Source organism: Podarcis cretensis (genome assembly GCF_951804945.1).
Source record: "Podarcis cretensis genome assembly, chromosome: 11".
Classification (NCBI taxonomy): domain Eukaryota; kingdom Metazoa; phylum Chordata; class Lepidosauria; order Squamata; family Lacertidae; genus Podarcis; species Podarcis cretensis.
The window spans coordinates 22,677,882-22,701,394 of record NC_137180.1 but is presented as its reverse complement, the minus strand read 5'-3'; the positions used below and the strand labels follow the sequence as shown (position 1 = coordinate 22,701,394).

General features: G+C 42.0%; 1 protein-coding gene and 1 long non-coding RNA gene across 6 annotated transcripts in view; one reads left to right on the top strand and one right to left on the bottom strand.

Annotated features, from left to right (window-relative positions):
* The window catches only part of MCC (MCC regulator of WNT signaling pathway), a 215,355-nt gene that overhangs the window by 9,831 nt on the left and 182,011 nt on the right, over nt 1-23,513 (bottom strand). For all 5 annotated transcript variants that reach the window (XR_013843519.1, XM_079995390.1, XM_079995391.1 and 2 more), the window contains 7 exons: nt 19,254-19,402; nt 16,142-16,282; nt 14,651-14,751; nt 12,153-12,336; nt 5,862-6,096; nt 5,348-5,554; nt 4,933-5,030 (listed from right to left, as the gene is read on the bottom strand). Coding sequence is in view for 4 of the 5 variants with exons in the window: in XM_079995390.1 (XP_079851516.1) it covers nt 4,933-5,030; nt 5,348-5,554; nt 5,862-6,096; nt 12,153-12,336; nt 14,651-14,751; nt 16,142-16,282; nt 19,254-19,402 (1,115 nt within the window). In the remaining variant the exon portion in view is untranslated. The remainder of the gene's footprint in view (nt 1-4,932; nt 5,031-5,347; nt 5,555-5,861; nt 6,097-12,152; nt 12,337-14,650; nt 14,752-16,141; nt 16,283-19,253; nt 19,403-23,513) is intronic.
* LOC307226865 lies at nt 6,103-10,385 on the top strand. Its single transcript, XR_013843620.1, has 2 exons — nt 6,103-9,335; nt 9,445-10,385. It is a non-coding gene; the product is annotated as an uncharacterized lncRNA (long non-coding RNA).

The following is a 23,513-nucleotide window of genomic DNA, read 5'->3' as shown; positions in this document are numbered from 1 at the left end:
CGAGTTCAGACAAGAGCCTTTAATACCTGGAGATGCCAGTGTCTGAACCTGGGCCCTACTACATGCGAATAACATGTTCCACCTATGGTCTCTCCCCTAAGCACCGGTTCATCCTCCTGCCTGGCAATAGAAACCAAACACAAAGATGCATCAGCTACGGTCAACTCCACAAAACATTTTCATACTAATGCTGATACTTACACAGAACAACCGTTATTCAGTCCTCAATAAAGGGAATACACTATTGTTAATGGTAGATTCATGTAACTAAGTGCTTTGCATTTCTGTGTTCCTAAATAAAACTTAAATCACACTGTACAGCTAAGACATTAGCAAGAGTGTATTTCACCATCAGGACATGGTTTGGGCATCAAAGTATGGTGTCAAAGAATATATTTCTCTCCCCAGCCCCAGACATCCATTGCACAAGTATTCTCACGATAGCCGAAAGAAATCTGCAAAATTCTGTGAAGTATACCCGCTTTTCTGGAAGGTGTTTCTCAAACATTCCTCCCCCCTCCCTACAAATTCAGTAATACACACATATATTGTTCAACGCCAGATAACAAGGGTGAATTCAATCATTTGCTGAAATGTGAAATATTGTCCTGGTTTAGAGAGAGTGTGCTATTTTGCAGTTATGCAAAAATACGGTGGCCTTTTATTAGCATATGGGCATTTTCAAAGAAAGGTATGACGCATCTCAACTCTCAATAGGTTAGGGACCCCCTTTGACTAAGGAAAGGTTGAGGAAAGATGGGATTAATGAAAAGGCAGGAATCCCTGTATCCTGCAGATGGCCACGTCATTATCAGAAGTGCTCTATAGCCTCTGTTACAATCTGCCTCAGGATTTGGCACTGAACTGTAGCAGAGCCCCCACTGTTTAATGTACATGGTAATTAGGTCATGGAAAGAGCGAAGTGTGGAATAAATGCTGGCAAGAAGCTGTGAGCACAATGCTTTGGGAGGAGCAATGGGTTTGCTTTAATACACAATCTGAGTTGGCATCTGTGTGTAACTACTGCAGTCTAATTTTTGCTATCACTTTTTAATTGGCTATTGTATGTTTGCAGTACAGTACTGTTATTTCATTTTGGTTTTGCTTCTTCAAGCACTTCCGGTATCCAAGAGAGGACCAAGCTCATCAGAATCAATTGTCTTCCTGAAAAGCGACTGAACAGGTCCTAATCCCCGCAAAACGCATATGTTTTTAAAAGAGGCACATACAAAGATTTTTGTTCTGCAGCCCATTATTAGAATAGCTGTGTCTTATAACAGAGGAGTTTTTGCCAGCATCACTAAGGGCACTAGAGCAAAACAGCAAACACCCACCCAATAAAGGTCATTCTGCTGAGAAGGAAAAGGACCAGACAACCACTATTAAACTGAAAATAATTTATTATAGCAAGCAACTGTGGTGCAGCAGACAGCTGCTTTTTATTATTGGCTACTTTTGTACCCCAGACTTCTCAGAGGAATTTTAGCCTGATAAGGTAGAGCTGATTTGTGTGAGAGCTATGCAAGGTTACTGAGAGTGGATCTGAGCCTGTATTTTTGACACCCAGGCCTGATGTGTCACACCGCTAATTTACAGCTCACTGGTTTACCCTAAATGAGCCACTATCATCAGTTTTTTTGCAGTTGGCAAAATGAAGATAACAATCTACTCCACATGGCTGTTGTAAGTAGGAATAAGAGAGGCGTGTGTAGTTTTGGGGCCAGATATAATGGAAGGTTGGCGGTTCGAATCCCCTTGACAGGGTGAGCTCCCGTTGCTCAGTCCCTGCTCCTGCCAACCTAGCAGTTCGAAAGCACACCAGTGCAAGTAGATAAATAGGTACCGCTCCGGCAGGAAGGTAAATGGCGTTTGTGTGCGCTGCTCTGGTTCACCAGAAGCGGCTTAGTCATGTTGGCCACGTGACCTGGAAGCTGCACGCCGGCTCCCTCGGCCAATAAAGCGAGATGAGCGCCGCAACCCCAGAGTTGGCCATGACTGGACCTAATGGTCAGGGGTCCCTTTACCTTTGTAATGCCATCAATGAAAAGCAGTAGCAGTAAAAATTTAACCTTTTAAACATAGGGATTTCTAAGTTATTGGCAACAGTACTGCTTCCAACTCTGTTGAATGTCCAGTATAGAAGGCGGATTTCCATGACTTATTGGTCTTGCTGCTGAGGTTGTCACGAGTCTGTGCTAGCCAAGCAGCATGGAGGTTTTCGTGACCTAAGATACTATTCCACAGGGAGTTCAGCTGAAATCATTGCACTTCATGCAATTGTTCACATCATTCACCCTTAAGTGGACTGGCTTTTGGTCAATAATTATCTGCTCCAGATTTGAACTGGGGAAGTAAATCTGAATACCTTTGTATTCTCCTTGCTAAACTCAGTAATCATTTATGATGCATTTTTTTTTCAAAAAAATAAAATTTCTGTCTCTATCTCTCTCAAAAAAATCCTGTGTTGCAGATGGAGAGGGTAGACAATTACTCCCATTTACTCCTATCTGTTTCAAAGGATTGGCAGAGTTTTTGAATTTCTCCCTTCTTCTCATCCATTTTTCATAGAATCCTAGAAATCCGAGTCAACCCACCCTCACAAAAAAGCCTCTGTTAGGTCATCTCATCCTCTGCTTTGTCAGTGCATGATTGTTCCCTACAGGACATTTCTCTCATTTCCTTTTCCCTGGGGAGTAACTGCTGTAAGTGCTCGTGACCTGTTGGTGAATTTATTAAGGATGAAGCCCAACAGGCAAAATGGGGGAGTCTGCGAAGCAAATGATCACTGTCTACGTGTAGCAAGGAAAACGCACTGTAAGCATTACAAGAAGGAACGGTGCTGAACTTATTCTAGAGTTTAAGGCTGCAGTCCTGTCCTCACTTCCCTGGAAATAAGCTACACTAACCTCAAAGGGACGAGTGTCTGAATAGACATTTAAGGCTCCAACAAACAGTACGGTAGTTTTTCCTACATAGACAATTATATAGGAAAGCAATCTTACATCACATGTTTTGAAATATCAAATATCAAAATTATCAAAGAAAGCTTTTATTTCTACCACAAGAAACCACCATACAATGATATTCACTTATTTTACTATACTGCAGAAAAGTGTTGTCTATAGTGCTAGGGAAACACTAGGGAGTGCAACTCCTGAACTTTTTCTTTTCTTTTAAAGAGCAGAAGCGATGACATAATCGGCTAGAGTGCCGGGGCAACTGATGGACCCTGCTTGCTCTGACAAGTGATAATCAAGGCTTTCAATGACTCATGTAACATATCACCGTAGACCAGGGGTGGGTTTTCTGACCAGTGGGCCAGATCTTAAATCTTCCCAGCCCCTTGCAGAGAGTGATGTCAGGTGATGCTGCACTTTGAAGGCCCAGTTGTCAGAACTTCATAGCAAAGCGCAGGGCTGTTTGAAAGCCCTTTGCAAACAGCTCTGCACTACTCCTGAAACCCCAGGAAAATGGGTTTAAAGAGAAGCACTGGGCAGTTTACAAAGGGCTGGATTTTTTTGCTGTTTTGTCTACTGCACTGATTAGACTAAATCTCCATTAATGGAAAAATCACTTTATTTTATATATAAAAAAGTACATATGACGGGTACTAATCCTATAATTGTGATGATCTTTGATATATTTAGGCTGCAAACCTATGGACGTTTACCTGAAAGACAGTGGAGCTTATTTCTGAGTAAACATGCATTGGGTTATGCTGCATATGCCATACTTGTGACAGTAAAAGGTTGCCCTAAGCATGCAACAGATGAAGCCCAGTCATGGGGCCTTTTGTTAATTTTGACCAGCTTGAGGGAACATCATTAGCAAATGCAGGAGCAACAGAACTGATGGGCTTGTACCAGAGTTCCATTTGCCAATAGATACACTGCATGCTTATGAAGATGGTCTAGCATCAGGGCTGAAGAACATGCTTTGAATCCTCTTTTTGCATTATGCCTTTCTTCACTCAGTGTTTAACAAGTCTAACCCTTAACACTTCGCACCAATTTAGCTGGGAAGGAAGTTAGGCTTACAAGGTCTGTAATTTTCTGGATCCATTAAAAAAACCCAACTGGTGTCAGGTCAGATAATAGTTCAGGTCAGTGATTCCAGTGATACATTATGGAATTTACTTAATAGCCCAGCAAATTGAAACCTCTGGCGTGAATGCTTTCAAGCCGGAGCGAATTGTTTCTTTTAAATTTGTCAATCAGTTCTACAACTTCATCTTTTATTTGATATTGTTTATCAGATGCACTGCCAGCAAATGGTAGCAGCATTGCCTCTGGGCCTGCCTTCCTGCTTCCAATGTTTTCTGAACAAAACGTTCAGCTATTTGCTTTCTGAATTTTCTAAAAGGTAGTATTATTCATGGTTTAAGAAATAGCTCAATCAGCACAGAAGAGCAGATGAGTAGATGCTTTTTCATTCTTATTCAACAAGATAATGAACAAGATAATTGGAAGGGGTGGTACCTGAACTGGGATGGCTGTTTGGGGCAATCCTACACATTTCCTGGATGAGATGGGGACCTTTGTCCAGTTACTACTCTGTTGATCTAGTCCTTGTCTTCAGTTATTTTTTGTGCTACTATTAATGCAGAACCAGGAAGTCTAATTGTCACAGAGATGACATTGAAATGCTATTCCCAGATTTGCAATGTGTCTCCCTTGGGGTCTTTCATTAACTCAGTCAGCTATTCTTGTGCCTCAGGGTTTTCATGTGTGATGTGGGAATTAGCGGCAATAATTAAGCCCTCTATCTTTAGAGGCTTGAAGAAACCTGAAGGGACCATGTTGATGAGCGTTGAAGAAAAGTAAAGGAGGAAAGGTATTCTTAGAAAACCGCAGAGGGGCAAAGAAGTGCGATTGCTTGGTATCTGAATGATTTAAAGCCCCAAACGAACAATATCATGAAAATTTTGCTTACCGCCTAAGTGCATTTGCCAGTTCTGTAGTCAGTTCACTTTCACTGTAGGGTTTCAACTCAGCTAGCGTTAAAGATGCCGTGGTGCCATCTGTGCATTCCTGAAAAATAAAGCATAGCAAGTGGAGGTCGTAAAAAACCCAGAGATATGTTTACCAATAATTTGCAACACCTTCTTGCTGGATATTCCCCATTTGCTCCCAAGCACATCTTACATCTTTTCACGTTGCTTCCATTCATATAGCACTCTCACTCCTTGACTGATACCCCCTACACCTGATTATGCTCCCCATAGACGCACCTGTCTCCCCTCCTTCTCTCCTGCCCTGTGAGTGATCCCTGGTATTCACAGGAATACTGCCTAAGGACATCGAGGTTCTAATTAGTTCTCACCTGAAGACCCATGACAGCACCTCACCTTACTGGACTTGTCTTTGCTGCTGCTACTAGCTGAGCTTAGGGACCTCATCCTCTGCTCCTTTTGTTCTTCCACTTCCGATTTCAGGTGCTCGATGTGGACCAGGTATGCCTGTTCTTGAGCTTCCCGGCTGCTCAGCTTCAGCTCCAGAGCCTTCTTCTCTTTTTCTAGCAGGTACAGCTGTGCCTTCAGCTCTGCCATTTCCTCCTGGTGGGGAAGCGCAGAAGATCATGGTAGACTGCAGTTTCACACAGTTCTGCGCAACCAGGGTGCAACATTCAGAGAGTAGCTGATAATGCCGGCTCCTTAATATATGGCTATAAAGGGCAATGAATTCCATACTTTGTGTCCTCAGGCCTCTTGCTTCTAAGGCACTGGGTCTCCTTGGCCTGGTTTTTAGGGGGTGTTGTATGCTAGGATTTAATGCTTTTCAGGTAACGAGAGATGCTGCAGCTACATTTTAAAAACCAGAAACCCCGAAACAGCTCCATTCATAAGTCCCTAAATGAAATACCTTCATTGCCATGAGTTCCTGCATGAGTACAGCATTTTCTAGATCCAGCCTTTGGCTGTCTCCACGAGGCTTGACATCATAGCTGAGGGGATCAATATGGATGCTCTCCAACTCCAACATGGTCAATTTGACAGCCGCCCTGTCGTTCTTCAGCTGCTGAATGTAGTCCTTCAGCCTTTGCTCGTCCTCCTTTGTGAACTCTGTATCGCAGCTACTTGCTGTCGAACTAGTAGTGCTTGGGAGAGGGGAGGAAGTATTTAGGAAACAGTAAGTCCCAATAGCGCTCAGTATCTCGTTTGGTGTGAAAAGGAAAGAACAAAATGCAAATACCTGCACATTATTTCTTAAGCACAGAGGCGGACATGTAGAAAAGTAAAGTTGCTTTGTTTATTAGTTTTTTTAAAAAAATGTTTAAAGACCTGTTGACCTAATGGGGTGCTGTGAAAGATGTCTTTCTGCCCAAGGCCCCAGAGGGATGTTGCCGATCAAAGGTGACATTGCTGGGCTAGTGGGACCTGTTATGTCACCTATATCCTTATTGCAAAAGGGAGGGGACCAATTGTCTTCTGCCTTACACTCCTAAGTTTTAAACCCAGGCATGGTATACACGTGCAGCATAAAATGTATGAAAATGGTTCAATTTCAAACTAAAGATGAGGAATCACACTTTTAGTGTTGCCTTGTCTACATGTGTACTGCAGTCACAACACACCTCTGAAAACTAGCTGCTCTGGAAGCTTGCTAGGGTAGAAGTCTCTACCAGATGTGCTAGTTTTCTGTCTGAAGGGATTTTTTAAAAACCAACAAACCACCAATCTGGTGCCCCTGCAAAAGGGCCTATCTCACCTGTATCCTGAATTGCCACAGCCAACTCTACTATCTCAGGATTGTATCAACTGTGGTGAGGCCCCTGGCACTCCTCATCAGGGTTCAACCTGAGCCATGGGTCACCAGTGCTTGCTCCTAAAGCCAGTTTCTGATACTGTGGCATATAGTGAAACAAGTGACTTTGACGACAGAAATGCCTCTGAACATAGACTTTGTTCCCATTCTACCAAGCCTCACTTCCTACACATCTTGGATTAGGGACAGGGCTTGCAAGATACGGTTTGATCACAGGCTTAGAAACCAACCCTTGTGCTCTTTAGGCCCACCACAACCTTGGCAGCTTCTAAGCCCCGTATTACCCAACCTGCTGGCCTCTGGATGTTTTGGACTACAACTCCCATCAGCCCTAGCGAGCATGGCCATTTTACAAGCCAACGGAAAAATATATTATTATTTTTTAATGCAACATTCCTTTTTGTAGGCCACCATTTCAAATTCGGAAGGAAAAAAGAGGAGAGAGAAACGAGGCAATTTGACTCCAGTTTGTACATTAGCAGCTTTTTAAAAAAATAAATGTTAAGATACACATTGTGTAGTTTCTAAACAAGTCTAGGAGCAGACCTCATTAAAGTCTTTCCACCACTCCAGTCTTCCAAAGGAAAAAAAAGATTTGCAGAGGTTAATTGCAATGCTACTACCCATTCCTTAACATTCCACTCCTCGGCATAATTACAACAACACTAAAACAGGATAGAAACAAGCCTGCTTTTCTTACAGTCTCACACAGAGACAAAGCTGCCTGCTGTCTCCTGAGGACCTGTAATCAGCTGCTGGGTGAGGGTTAAGTCATCCATTAGCTGTGCCTGTCTGGAATGCTGGATGATCTCAGTTATCAGCAGGGGAATAAATCACTTTCTGCACTGGGTTGCAATATTTTTCCATCTTTCTTGACAAAGGGAAACACAGAGACACACACACAGCATGGTTTCTATAGCCATGCTGAACATGGCTTGCTCTTGAGGCAAAGGATGAAGGCAAGGTTCATGAAAAGGGATGGCTTAAAGCTCAAAACTATCTTTCACTTCTGAGAAGTAAGTTAGATGAAACGGCCTGTTGACATTGTAGAGGAGCTTTCCCCAACCCGGTGCCCTCCTGATCCTTGTGACTACAACTCCCATCAGCCCCAGCCGGAACGTTCTTGTCGAGGCTTCCAAGCAGACTGCTGTTCCGGAGCAACACACAGAATTGGCTGGGATCCAAAGGTTTCCCTGAGTTACTCCTTTCCACAAAGTGTCGCATTACACAGGCTTTTAAATTGCAGCTTCTTGCTGATTCCAACTGGTCTCTTCCCTCTCCTAGGGATAACAGGTAATAGGCAAAGCAGCAGCAAGCAAACAATTTTACTTGTTGTGTTTCCCTTAAATTCCGGGAGGAATTCAACACTGCTGATACAGATTTGTTTAGCAGTGTGGTAGTTTTGCTAGTACAAAAATGGCTTCTGAAAAAAGAAGGCAAAGGAAGCCAGCATGGTTCTTACGGCTGTGCAACAGATTGCTGAAGTCCCAGTACTTCCTGTTCCACAAGCTGCCGCAACCTTTATTTTCATCCTCATACTACTGCAACAGCTCTCAAGTTGGCGGGCAGAGAACTCTGAAAACCAGGCCTCCCTCTGCAGTAAAATCATGGCCGTGCTGTCTTGCTTGCCCTAAATAAAACATATGGGCTTGAGGAAAATATGAATTAATTTGGGCTCACCATCAGAGAGCGAGAGATGGGGGCAGGGGAAAAAAGAAATACACACCAAAGCTTCTGAAAAACTTTCTATGGGCTCACTAGGCAACACAACACAAGTTAAATCTTCACACAGACACAATTGTGAAGACCTAATTACAGGGGTGTGGAGAAAAGTATCATCTGACCTTAGTGGTACAGTGGTGCACTGTCCCTCAAACACACTTCAGAGGACCTCCCTGGCCTCAGAAGTTTTGAAAAAGTAGTCCCCAGTCACTAATATCTTCTTTTGGAGAAAGGCACGCAAAAGGGAAGTGGTGGTTCAACTACAAGTACACTTGAGGGAATTATTTTGGCACATTTCAGTCTGACTTCAGGCCTGGGTGTGGCACTGGAACTGTGATGACCTTTGTCAGAAGTGGAACAGGAGGAGTGTGGCCCGGTTGATTCTCATTGACCTCTCAGTAGAGATCAATACCGTTGACCACAGTATCGGTGCAGTTCTGGGTTGGGCGTGAGAGTCACAGGAAATCCAGTCCTATCTCCAGGGTGTCATTTCTAGAGAGTAGTATTGGGAAACATTGCTCAACCTTATGAAAATCAATTTTGGTGTCCACCATGTTCAGTCTTGTTCCATGTGTTGTTGACATATGAAGTCATTGGGAAATGTCCTCAGGGGATTTGGAATGAGGTGCCACCAGTCTTCTGATGACACCCAGCTCTAACATTTTGTTCCTTTTGAATCGGGAGAGGCAGCTCAGGTACCATACCGTTGCCTGGAAGTAGTAAAGAGCCGGACTGGAGATGAATCCTGACAATATGAAGGTTCTGGGCTTTTGGGTCCTTGAAGCAGGGACACTCCCTTCAGGAGAGGGTTGCACTCCCCAAGAGGAACAGCTCTTGAATCCAGCACAAGTACTCAAGGCCAGATTTGGCCTTGGTGGTTAGGAGTGTCTATTTCCAGCTATGGTCCCTTCCAGACAGAAAGACTGGCCACAGTAACCCATGTCCTGGTAATTTCCAGACAGGATTACTGTACTATACTCTATGTGGGACTGCCTTTGAAGATGGTTTGGAAACGGCAACTGGGTGGAAACCAGCAGCTACCGGGCATCACTGGCTAGGTTCACATTACATCAGTCCTACAAGATCTGCACTGGCTGCCACTTCAAGAGGCTTATGTTGACTTATGCATCCCTCAGCAGGTGAGGCCATACCTTTAAACTTTTTCTGATGCAAAACTGGGACGCACGTCTCCCGGGACATGCTCGCAGCTGAGTCGTGTGAACTGCGCCTCGCTCTTGACCCCCAAAAGGGGGCCTTTTCTTTAGTGACCTCCAGGCTATGGAATGCCCTTCCCCTCTGAGGTGCCCCTTTCATGCTTTTCTTTGGAGGGCTAAGACACACCTTTCTACCCAAGCCTTTGGAGGAAGGATGAAGTAATGTGAAGGGCAATGGTGATTTTATTTACTGCTTACATGTTTTATGAAGACCATGTGGTGAAGGGCAGATTATAAATGCAACAAACAGACTTCTCTATTCATAGTTTTTGTGAGTTTTCCAGTTTAACCAGGCATTTGATGGCTGAAATATGCTATTTATTCCTGGCAATCTTGGAATCACTGCCTGAGAAAATGTGATTGTTTTTCATGATATTGTTATTCATTTCTTTGTGCCCTCAGCTCCTTTAGAAGGAAGGAATATAAAACGATGATGATGATGATGATGATAATAAATAATAATAATAATAATAATAATAATAATGTACTACTACTACTACTACTACTACTAATAATAATAATACATTGTTGTACTCTCCAACTAAATGAGATGTCTTGTAGTGGAAAATGCCTTTGTATTGACCTCAACTATGTTCCATCTGACATGCTCTTACAACACTCATGTAAGAACTGTAAAAACTGAACTGTGTGATACACTGCGGTATAAAGGATTTATTGGCTATCACGCAAGTGCTTTCCATCTATTATTCACAATACATAAATACAGCAGGTTTAATATATCATAGAACTCTGTCTAGGTGGTACAAATTCTACATTTTATATTAGCTGAGGAAAGGTTCAGATTTCTGTCCTACTTTTGACCCCATTGATTGCCCAACTGACTGGTTCAAATAATTAAGGGATCTTCTTAATGCAGCAGATATTTTGATGATAACAATTGTCCCTTCTAGCTTCATGGCTAGGCTTTCTCCATTAGAACAATTATGATTTCTTAATATGCCACAGATTTTCTTCTTCTTTTTTCACAAAATAAATTGGCAGTCTTGCTGGGATGCTGCCAGCCCAACAAATTGAAATGCTAGCTATTATTTTTATTCACTTCACTAACAACAGCCTCTGTACTGCTTCTTCTCCCCCCCTCCCACCCCCATTTTGTTGCAGTTGCTCCCTTTTACAGTCTTTTAACTCCTTGTCACCAGTGGCTGCCCGTGCATTTGTTCCCAGTAATGTGTTCTGCAATGTGACATTCAGCAACTCATTCCTGATGCTGAAGTTAAGTCTGGGTCAACACTCCCATTACAAACTCCCATTTTGAAGAGCTTCAAACTGCAGGGGAAATTATTCACTTTGACATGAAAAGTCCTTGCCAAGGAGAAAGCCTCCCCACCACCACCACCGCCCTCAAAGTTTACAAGAGGAGTTTCAACCGCCATTTTGAGTTATTTTATCTGCATACAGTTCGGCAGACAGATTCAAATAGCTTCAATTGTTTTGCCTGGTTGTGAGTATTTTTGGTCAAGGGGTATTCATCCTTTGGCCCTACAGCAGCGGTGCAGCAAAAGCAGATATGAGTCTCGTCAGTGCCTGGATGGAGAAACATACTGAGACCCACCAAAGAAAGGCTGAATACAAATGAAATACGCAAATAAAATCGTCATTAACTTTCTATCATTTATGGACATTGGCTTTTTTGGACTTTTTAAATACTGAAGGCCACAATGCAATAAAAAAATACTTGTATAAGCCCAAGCAAGTATACATCATTAAGTCACACAATGAGAGTTCTGCCACTCACTTTTAGAGACAAAATTCAACACTGACAAGCATATTCTGATTGAAAATGAAGAAGGATTGAATAAGTGGCTCTAAAGGCAAATTCAGTATTTGGAATTTCTTATTCTATTCTAAACTCCAAGTGGTTCACATTCTGAACTGATGTTTTCTGCAGTTGCAGTCATGGAAGTTGTTGAGTTTTGCTTTTTAAAACAATAAATGCTGATAGAAAAACACTTTTTTTAAAAAACACTCATTTCTTCTAATATGAAATGAATATATTTATGAAACGAGAACACAACTTGTGGCCACTTCAAAAGTTTGAGGCAAAAACCTACCAAGTCTCTAGGCTGGAAACCTTTGCGGCCTTCACAGAATACAGGTACCTGCTTTAGGTTTCAATGAGAAGAGGGAATTGAGAGACAAAGGGCAGAGAAATCACTGAAGTAAAACAAATGGTATGAGTTTGCTCTTTATGAAATAGATCAGAATCACTCACACGCAACCAATCTACACAAACTTCTTTTTTGCACAGTGCCTGTTGAAAATCTTGAGAGAGTTCAGTCACCGAGGCACTGAAGTGATTTGTAACGAACACCAGTATAACCCAGCATGCTGATTTGAGGATAGATAGATAAGATAAATGAAAAACAACATAATCTACTTCATTCTGAACGCTAAGGCCTGGGGATTAACAGACCCAATGAGCTATGCTTACCTGGTGTGGCTATTGGATGACAGGCTCTCCCAGGGCTGCACACTGCAGCCAGTGACTGCAAACGCTCCACCGCAGCTACCGTCCAATTTCATCAGCAGGGCTTTGGCTGCGTTCTCAGCTGTCTTCCTGCAGTCATGAGCTCTTTTAAGCATTTGAGTGATGTTTTCATCACCTGTTTGGTCCCCTGTTTGCCAAGCAAATGATCAGAGCTATACAGTACTGGAGACAGGTAATAAGCATTAATATGAGTAGATGGGCTCTTAAGCTGACATCTTGTGCTTCCAACTAGGAAGTTAAATGTCTGATAAAATACATCAGGATTATAGTGGACCCACAGGCCATGATCCAAATGCAGAGCATGGTTTCTGACTCTCCTCTTCAGAAAGCAGACTCTGAGGCTGCTTGGCAACTCTCAAAGCTGAGGGAAATGAAGCAGATGAGGTCTGAGTTTTGGACATCTACAGAGAACTGCATTTACGTGCCTAAGGATCACCACTGCCATAGATGAGATCTCTTAGCAGATGCTCTCTTTTGTTATATCCTCCTCCCCGTGTATCACTTGAAGCAAAGCAACGCCAGTTGTTTCTTCCAAACTTATCCACCCATACAATTGTTCCGGCGACTGAAAATCACCACCCCTTTTTGCACCTCAGCTGGGAACCACTGTGTTTAATCATTTTTGTTTGTGTTTTATTCTCTGCATTTGTTTTGTTTGTGTGTGCAACGTTCAATGGAGTCGTTGCTGGTGCATTTTAAAATTAAAATAAACAACTTTTTGTCGTTGTAATGAAGTACCTAAGCAGGCCTTATGAAATAATGACAGTCTCCATTTCAAAGCGTGAGAAATATACGTATTAACATATTTCATCACCTTTATAAATGTGAATTACATCTCTCCTATGTTACCAGGATACAGGGAAAACAAATAGCCATTATGCATTTCCATGTGATCCACATATGCATACTGCTAATACACGAGGCATAAAGACACACTGCCTCCTGCAAACTCATCTCTACAAGCTCACACAATTAAAGGCAGCTGAAAACAGGAACTATATCCCCACTTGTACTTGCTATGACTTTGCCTGGATCACATCTCTTTAATTTTAGATGATTGTGAAAAGCTTCTTGTTCAGTCTTGTCCTTCCAGTGAATTACTTATAAAACTCACGTTAGTTTTTATTTAGGCTGATGACTGACATTTTATTGCTGCTTGTGTCTTTTATCATTTAAATTATTTTTAAATAGCTCTTTAAATTTTGCATTGAAATTTCTATCTGCGCTTAATTTTGGACTCTAATAATAGAAACACAGCATTAAAATTCCACAGATAAATGTGTTGCCTCATAAAGGGAAAAAAAAACCCATGCTCAATCCACAGGACTCAAAACAAAACGCCACCACATCTGTGGATCATTGACTCTAGTTTGCTGAAACTCATCCATCTTGTAAGACTGAAGCCAGCTGGTCATTTTGTCCTTAGGAGTTTTCACATTATATTTAAGTGGCTCTTGAGAAGCTGGTGATATAAATTAGATTTTAAAACAAGCAGTTTCCATGTCACAGCAGAGCTTGGGAAACAATTTTTTCTGGGCCCAAAGGTTTCCCCCATGCCCTACAACTCTGTATTATAAACCTCGAATTGCCATTTGGGTGAGTTGAAAATGTGTGAAATCACACATTTTTCTCAACTTCTCTACAATAACAAATAATTGCAATCTTGATGTAATTTTCATAAATGAACTAGGAAAGTGTGTAGAAAGTGGCTCACTCACTATTAGACCATGCTGTCCCTAAAGTATTGGTTGTGGTTCGTGGCACTAAAACCTGACCCAAAATGTTGAGGTATAGACAGGGTGAAAATTCACAGCAAAAGAATAATGGCAGGTCTAGGGTGAGCTCTTTTGAGGTATCTTCATCATCTTCTTACTTGTATGCTACCTTTCCACAAAATGGGTCCCAAAGCGCCTCACAACATATCAAATAAATCATAAGCAGAACTGATAAAACAGGAGAAACTATTATATCTTGGCTGTGAGTCCTGGGAGTGTTAAAAACCAACTTCTTCTCTCATACATGTGTCCAGCCATCTTTCATTAAAGCCACTAAAAATTATGCAGTTCACTTGAACGATGCATTTACAATATTGGGTTGGAAACATGTGATACAAATTAAATAGCACTTATTCAGGAATTGACTATACAAAGTATGTGGCCTCCTTCATTCAGCCTTTGATGTTCTCTTTTGGTGGGTTTGGAACCAAGAGCTTCAATCACTAACTTTCCTCAATTTCCTATACTAGACACTATGGCTATTCTCATTTGATTGCAGTTTAGTTTGGGTTAAAAATGTGATTGAAAGAAAACATACTTGATGAATTGGGGGGCAGAGGTGGGAGGGGGTTGCCTGAACTGTCACAAGATGATTGGGTGTTGCAACCTACCCTTTGAGGGCGAAGTACAATGGATTATGGAGAAAGTAACTTATTGAGTTCTTACCAACAGACCCGACTCCTGCAGCTCTGAATTGGCCAAGAATGAGGGACTGTTCACTTTCTGCCAATGCCAACAGCAGCTCATAGGCTTCAATGCACTGTTCACTGGAAACAACAAAAACGATTCACTATTTGTAACTTACGAGACAGGAAAAAGGCAATATAGGTGACTGCAGGGAAGTGATGTCTGAAATGATGTCATTTCCTCTCTGTCTGTTAGCTGGGAAACCAGAACTTTCTTGCAGCTTAGGCTTGGTGATCTTAGCCAACCCCTACCTTACGATGCTGTAAAGGGCCCTGTGATCTTTGGATGAAGCACAGTATATAAATTGATTAAATAAAAAATAAATTATTAACAGTCTGAGTTGCTAATGTGAGAAAGAAAGGGTGACATGACTGAACAACAACATAATACATTTAGACTGGGGAATTTCAGCTTTCAGTGCAGAACTCAATACTGCACTGAAGTGTAGAATGCAGAATGAGTCAAGAAGGCTTTTGTTTTCCTATGACATAGTGGAGTTTGGCCCCGTTGCCCTTTGGAGCATCAGGGAATGCCACAGTAAAAGACAGGACAACGGCTGGGATAAACTTGCACTAAAAAGAGCCAAAAGGTATTTACTTGAAATGGTTTGTTCACTGTGTTTTGCTTCGGCCTCTGGGCCTAACAGGTCATCATTTTAACTTTCCCAAGGCAACTTTCAGCATTGGCAATGTTTTACTTTGCTTTCCTTATAAGCATGTGACTTATGTTAGTTCTATGAACAATATAGATCATTTACTAAACTACCCTTAAGCCAACATTTAGGCACTTTGCTAAGTGCCATGAATGAGAATAACCTGTAAGGCAGTTAACGTACAGATGTGAACTGAATAATTACTGAATACTTGCACATTCCATCTAAACCACTGAAGTCTCTTGGGCTCACAGGTCAGAAGGTTGGGCAGTTCGAGTCCACGCAACAGGGTGAGCTCCCGTTGCTCTGTCCTAGCTCCTGCCAACCTAGCAGTTCGAAAGCATACCAGCGCGAGTAGATAAATGGGTACCGCTGTGGCAGAAAGGTAAACAGCATTTCTGTGTGCTCTGGCTTCTGTCACTGTGTCCCGTTATGCCAGAAGTGGTTTAGTCATGCTGGCTGCATGATCCAGAAAGCTGTCTGGGGATAAACACCGGCTCCCTCAGCCTGAACGGCCCAGGAGTCCTTTACCCTTTACCTAGTATCAAAGTCAAATTGGCAACTCTTCATTTTCTCTGAGGCAGTCCCCAGAGAGCATGAAATGGACACTATCTTCCTACACGCTATCCCTGCCAACTCACACTGAGTAGAGTCCTAACAAGTAATGGTGCAAGGTAAGGAAGTGAGTAGAATTAAGGCGGGGGTGGAACAGTACATTATGTGTACTTACATACCTTCAAGTCTCTTCCAGGAAACAAGCATTACATGAAAATGTACTACCTCGTTTATTTTGTCTCTTGCATTCTCTGTGCACATACCTGTATTGCAAGGCGAGCTTCAGGGCTGTGGCGTTGGACTCATATTTTCCAACCAGCATGCTCATCCTCTCCGCATTACTCTTGCACTCTTCCAGAGTTATTGTCAATAAATCATTCTGAGATTTTAAATGCTCAATGCGGCTGCGGAGAAGAAAACCATCTATAAACTTTCACAGAGCACCTACTCAGCCCTACCTGCCTTGAACATTCTCCAAATGGCTCCATCTCAAAATGTGAAAAGTAATCTGGCCTTAATCATTTTCATCCATTACTGGAAAAGGCAGGGAAGGAATAAATAATGCAAACTGCATGAACAAGTCTTACGGAGAAAACCCTTTCACCAATAAAGCCCAATGAAAATGTGGGTGGCTTTATTATGATTATATTTTTAAGAAATGATATGGAGCTGCTTATATAGACACATTTCATTGCTGTACTTTTTTTCTTACCAATGCCCACCTCGCCCTTCTGTTCTCAACCTTGCGGTTTATTTTGCTTTAAAGGAGTTCTGCAGCTGACTGGCCCAGGTAGAGCATCACATGAAAAAACAAAAAGTAGGGTTGCCATACATCCAGGCAGAAATTGGCAAAATGTCAATAACCTCTCTTTTGAGATTTTGTGAAAAAAGCAGCTCAACAACTCTTGTGTCCTTACAGCTTTGTGAGTAGCTGCCTGTACTGCATTGTCACAAACTGCTTTTAAAACTGTTCTGAGTTTTCAGCACTGTATTGGAAAAGTTTATATGATGCAGCTTTTCAAGAGCCAAGGAGGCTGCTGCTCTAAGAGGGTAAGTCAAAAGCCCTATTGAGGTCATGGAAGCAGTTATCTGTGCAACTCCCTACATCAGTGATACAATTCACTATATCACTGGTGGGGAACCTCTGGCCCACGAGCCTCGTTAAAGCCCACCAGGCCTCCCCATTTGGCCTATGAACATATTTTGCCTTACACTTAGGGAGGGGAGTGGAATTCATGGAAGACTGATTCGAAAGTGGATTCATTTGATTCAATCAGGATCATTGGGCGATGCCAGAATTTATGGCGCTGTGGTATAAACCACTGAGCCTAGGGCTTGCCAATCAGAAGGTCGGTGGTTCAAATCCCCGCGATGGGGTGAGCGCCCGTTGTTCAGTCCCAGCTCCTGCCCACCTAGCAGTTCAAAAACACGTCAAGTGCAAGCAGATAAATAGGCACCGCTCTGGTGGGAAGGTAAACGGCATTTCCGTGTGCTGCTCTGATTTCGCCAGAAGCGGCTTAGTCATGACCTGGAAAAAATGTCTGCGGACAAACGTCGGCTCCCTTGGCCAGTAAAGCGAGATGAGCGCTGCAACCCCACAGTCGTTTGCAACTGGACTTAACTGTCAGGGGTCCTTTACCTTTAAGAAGGACACCCACCTGTCACCATCTTCTGTCTGGCTCTGACAAGCAGATTTGGAATGAAATGTCTCAACAACTTTTGACCCCAAGTGCTCAAAAAAACCTGTCAAAATCTTCAGTCATTTGTGTATCTTAGGTAGGCTGACTAGGTTGGAGTTGGCACACCGACAATAGCCAGGAAACTCCAATATATATAAATAAAACACTGGTTCACAACACGACCTTCACACCAATCCAAACTGTGAACTTGAATAAACTGAACTATATCATTGACTGAGGCCTGAGGGCAGTTATGCAGTATAAGTAGCCTATGGGAAACTTCCAGTCATTCCTAAACAGGCCCTACAGGTGTACGCTCACAGGGGGAAATGCCAGAAACTGAGAAGCTTCCAGAAGCTACCTACAATGCGATTGCTCAGTTCGCAGAAGCCATGCCTATCTCTCAGTTGGGTTGCAAATGCACCGCAACGTCTTCCAAGTGACCTCAGCAAGCATTTCAATTTCAAATATTCTGATATTTTCTACTTTTAGTTAAGTATTTTTATTCATTTACTTGATTGGGGGGGGGGCACTGCTCCCCTGCCCCCTAGCTACACCCACGTTCAAGATCTTGATTAGATCATGGGTCCCCTTTCAGAACTCACATCCCTATGGATCCCTTTATGAGGAGTCGGAGGGCTGCCTCTGTCTGGTATGCTAGCAATGTTTTTTCTTCCCTTTGGGAAAGCTCAGTCATCCAGCTGCCAACAGCTGGGAGAAGTGAGCACACAGGGTTTACTGCTGCTGTACATTTTGAATAGAGTAGAGCAAATCTCCCTGGGAGCAATGAGAGTCGATGACACCCTGTCAGTCTCAGAGGGAACTGTACAAAAACAGAAAACACCACCACCATAGCTGCTTCGCTTTGAAACAGGTGTGAGGGAGGCATGCCTTCCTGCCAAAGGTGGGGTTTGCACGCAAAGTCTATCTCCTTTGCCTGTGCTATTTCAAAGGAGGTGGATGTGGAAATGATACAGTTTGGGTATTACTTCTGAGTATTTAGGTACAATACACTGCTTTGACTGTCAACAAGTACAAAGATGCCAACAGCACCTACTCATCTCCACTAAAATTATCACACTGATCTATACAAATCAACTTGAAAACTGTATTTTGGGTTCCTCTGGAGGCAACACCAGCTGTTCCTAAGACCTGCAGAATAATATGCAAATCCCAACAAATCACTTTATGGTCTAATGCTGATAACTAAATTATCTTGTTGAAAGAAAGCTATTAATTCAGATTAAACCCTCCTTTTCATCACCATATTTTTCCACATTTATATGCAGATGGCATAAGCATAATTCACACAAATCAAAATGATGGGGGTAACAAATCAAGTTAATCAACTGAAAGTAAGAGCTGATTACCATTATATGATTTTCAGATGCTGAATTTCCCCCTGCAAGGCAGCGCGATGCCTACATACATATACAAAATATTTTCTATGAATATGTAATACACAGGAACTGGCTACTGAAGAGAGTCGTGCTCTGAAAGGCAGGTTCCAAAGTGTTGATGTATAGTTGCCCTGGTAAGCTAATCTTATTTGATACTTTATTCACATTGGTCACTAGTTTTCCTATGCAGGCAAGACTCCATGACCCAGCTGAATTTCCCAATTTCTGAAATAAAATTAAAGGGGAAATCCACTCAAAGCAAAACAGAACTCTGTATATATATATGTAAACTTTACCTGTTTAACCGCTCAGTTTCCACTTCAAATTCTCGGATTTTGCTTTCAGAGATAGCAGATCCATGCGAGTAGAGGGTCTGGAAAATTTCTTGGATGTTGGAACAGTCTTGAAGAGAGTGGGCTAAGTGTTCTGCTACACTACTAGAAACCTGCAATGAAATGGGGTATTTATGGAAAACAGTTAGTGAACTCCATGCATGTTGTATTTCACAGATTTATCACCTGTAAAAAGTAGTTGTAATAGTAGTAACATCATCATCTTGAGGTTGGGAGGCAGCAGGGACTTAAAATAAACAGGAAAAAACAAACACACTGGATGAAGGGCGGCATATAAATTTAATAAATAAATGACACTAAGCCATAAACCTTGGTTTACTAAATACTGTAATATGCCAGTTGTGTACTAGTGTACACAGCCCAACAATGCCTGCATCACTCCTCAATTGGCATGTGGCTAAAGCAAAGTCCTTTATAGCATCCCAGAGCCATCAAATGGGAATCTTTTGCCACATTAAAATATCCACAAAGCAATACAGACGCTGGGTACTGTAACAAATGAAGCAGTCCAGAAAAGGGACACTTCGAGCCTTCTTTAATATCCATGTGGGACTGACTTTTTCTAGTAATTAAAATATTTGTGGGATTTATTTCTTTAAAAGTCACAGCAAAGGAGCTAACAAGCAATGCAAGTGGAAGTGTGGCTCTGCCACAGACATTAAGGCTTCGCTCTTAAGCCTGGGAATCACTGCTTGGGATCGGGATGCAAATTCTGTAACGAACAAGACAAGGGTGGCAAGGGAAAGAGCTAATCACAAGAGAACAGGAAAAGGTATAAGGGGGTGACCTGATTCTCATTAGTTAATTAATAAATTTCAGCAATAGACCGCTCTTCATTAGGAAAATCACGAAGTGTTTTACATTACATTCCTATTCTAGAACAGCAGATATTGTATAGACTGTTCAACAGGCATCAGGAGGCCTCAGAAAGGGTGCACACTGAGCTATTCAACTAAGTCAGTTCCAGAGTAGATCCATTGAGATTTATAGATGTAAAGAACTTGAGTCCACTTGAGTAACTTGACTCTACTTGATTTTCATGGGTCAACTAAGCATGACCAGGAATGGTTATCACCCATTATATCCACCAGGTACTTAAAAAGAAATGGGACATCTGCTCATTTGCAAGAGAGTAAGTATTAAATTGCTCATTTAAATTGTGTCACAAAAGTTCAGATTGAAGAACCTAAAAGCTCTTAGAAGTTCTTCCCTAACCAATCTCTCCTGAAATAAACAGGAGATTTGGGGAGGGGACTGTCCAATGTATTGCTGTCCACACTTGTGTCAGATCACAGTGAACTGTTTACTTTGCCTTCGGATTCTTCCTCTGCCATTACGTGGTCCACATCTGCACAGGTGTCAGTTAACTGCTGTTATTTTCCGCCACATCTACAGTGGTACCTCGGGTTAAGAACTTAATTCGTTCTGGAGGTCCGTTCTTAACCTGAAACTGTTCTTAACCTGGGGTACCACTTTAGCTATTGGGGCCTCCTGCTGCCGCTGTCACCAAACGATTTCTGTTCTCATCCTGAAGCAAAGTTCTTAACCCAAGGTACTATTTACAGCAGAGTCTGTAACCTGAAGCATCTGTAACCTGAAAGGTCTGTAACCCGAGGTACCACTGTATAACCTTCTGAAGTTGCTTTGCAGAATCGTGTGAAATTATGAACCACCATTCATGAATTGCTACTTTCAAGGAACCTTTTTGAGTTTTTGCATCAGTGTAGTTCGTAGCTATCCTGAAGCTGAGACTCCAATACTTTGGCCACCTCATGAGAAGAGAAGACTCCCTGGAAAAGAACCTGATGTTGGGAAAGATGGAGGGCACAAGGAGAAGGGGATGATAGAGGACGAGATGGTTGGACAGTGTTCTTGAAGCTACCAGCATGAGTCTGACCAAACTGTGGGAGGCAGTGGAAGACAGAAGTGCTCTGGTCCATGGGGTCACGAAGAGTCAGACACGACTAAACAACAACAACAACAAGGGAGTTGCAGCAGAAAAAATAGATTGCTTTCCTGTCTGTGACTCTGAGATAATAATTACAGAGAAAGCAGAATGAAGAAAAGGTGTGGCTGTGAACTTTCTTAGCTGCTAATGGTCATCAGCTTGATCAAACTGAAAAACCAAACTACTAACAGGAATCACACTAGTAATAGTAAGTCAAGAGGGTTCCAATTTCCTCTATATTTATTTGAATGCTTATGTTTTGCTTTTCTGTAATAAAATCAAACCTGAGGTGGCTTACAAAGCACAACAAAATAAAAAATAATCTTGACATTAAAACAGAATCAACAACCAGGTAAATTATAAAATAATTAGTCTTCGGATACCAAGTAAAGCTTTGCTGGATACAATCTTCTTTCTAGTATGATCCTCTTTCTAGTGCACTTCCTTATAATAATGTTGTCCAAGCATCAAACAAAACCCCTAAAGATGAGGACTAGAGATTTTGCTGCTTCACAAACAAATAATAGACAGTTGGAACAATAATGCAGTTATGAATGTTTTACACTGAAGTACTCTGCAAGAGATCAGAATTATTCTCTGGCATCAAGCTTAGGTTGTAAATCATCTTAATTTTCAGTTATTGCATGATATCCTTCTGATGTGGGTAGAATTATTTATGTGAGTGGGATTTTATCTTTATCCATAGGGTTGCTGTTGGGTTGTATTAGAACTGCAAAAATACAGCTCCCTCCCCACAAATTCATGCTGAGTCTCCTTAATAATATAATCTCCAGCTGTAAAAGCTGGTTATGGACTTCTGCCACAGAAACCAAATGCATGGCTTTGCATATTCCATGCACATGGTACAATAACAAGATACCCTTATGCTGCAACATGAAAATAAGTTCTGATCTCTTTCCTCTCGAAAACAGAATTGTATCATGTGAATATAGGTAGGCTTTCTTAATCTACATAATTTAAAATCACTGTTAAAGAACAGGAAGCAGAATATAGTTGTACCTTGGCTGCCGAACGCCTTGGAATTCGTACATTTCGGCTCCCAAACGATCAAAAGCCGCAAGTGAGTGCTCTGGTTTTTGAACGATTTTTGGAAGTCAAATGGGCACTTCTTGCTCAGATTTTCTTCATAAAATTACTTATTGGAGCTTCCTGCAGCCAATCAGAAGCCATGCTTTGGTTTTTGAACATTTTGGAAGTCCATCGGACTTCTGGAACAGATTCTGTTCGACTTCCAGGGTATGACTGTACACGAATAAACCGAAAGTTTACACAATTGAGGGGTGCAAGAAGTGGGGTTCCCCAAGGACCAGTATTGAGAACTGGACTTTCTAACTTGTTCACAAATGACCTGCTGTTGGGGGCGGGGTGAGGTTTCCAAGTTTGCTGACGGCACCCATTTGCTCAGGATGCTTAAAACAAAATTGACTGCTAGGAGCTCCAAAGGTATCTCAGTAAACTGGGCATTTAAAAAGCAAATGGAATTCAGTGTAAGCAAGGGTAAAGCAAAGCAGATTGGGGCAAAAAAAAAAGAGAGAGAGAGAGAGAGAGAGAGAGAGAGAGAGAGAGAGAGAAAAGAGGTTCTGAACTGGGACTGACTGATGAGGAAAGAGCTTGGGGACAAGGCACACAGGTGAATGAAAAGGTCAAGCCAGTATGCAGAAGCTGTGAAAAACAAACATTCCGTATTGGAGATCATTAGGAAAAGGGTCAGAAATAAAACTTCTGATATAATAAGGCCACTATACAAGCTGATGGTGCAAATGAGCTTGGACTACTGTGTACAATTCTGGTCGCGACACCTTAAAAGGATATTGGAGCTTAAAAAGGTGCATCCAAACACCCCTATAAAAGTAGTTTTCTTCCTCTCTTATCATACTAGAACCCAGGGTCATTCAATAAGGCCGAACGTTGGACATTTCAGGACAGACTTCATACAGCACCTAAAACTATGGAATTTGCCAACACAAGAGATGTAGCCACCAACTTGGATGGTTTTCAAAGGGGTATAGACAAATTCGTGACGATAAGGCTCTCAGTGCCTATAGTCACAATCACAAATACTAGTTGCTTGTGAGCACAAGTAGACAGCGCACTGTTGCAATCATGTCCTACACACGGGTTGGTCATTGTGAGTGCATTATGCTGAAGTAGACAGGTCTAATGCTAATGGGCACTTCTTGATCAGATTTTCTTTATAAGATTACTTATATATCACCATCTAATGTAAGGCTATG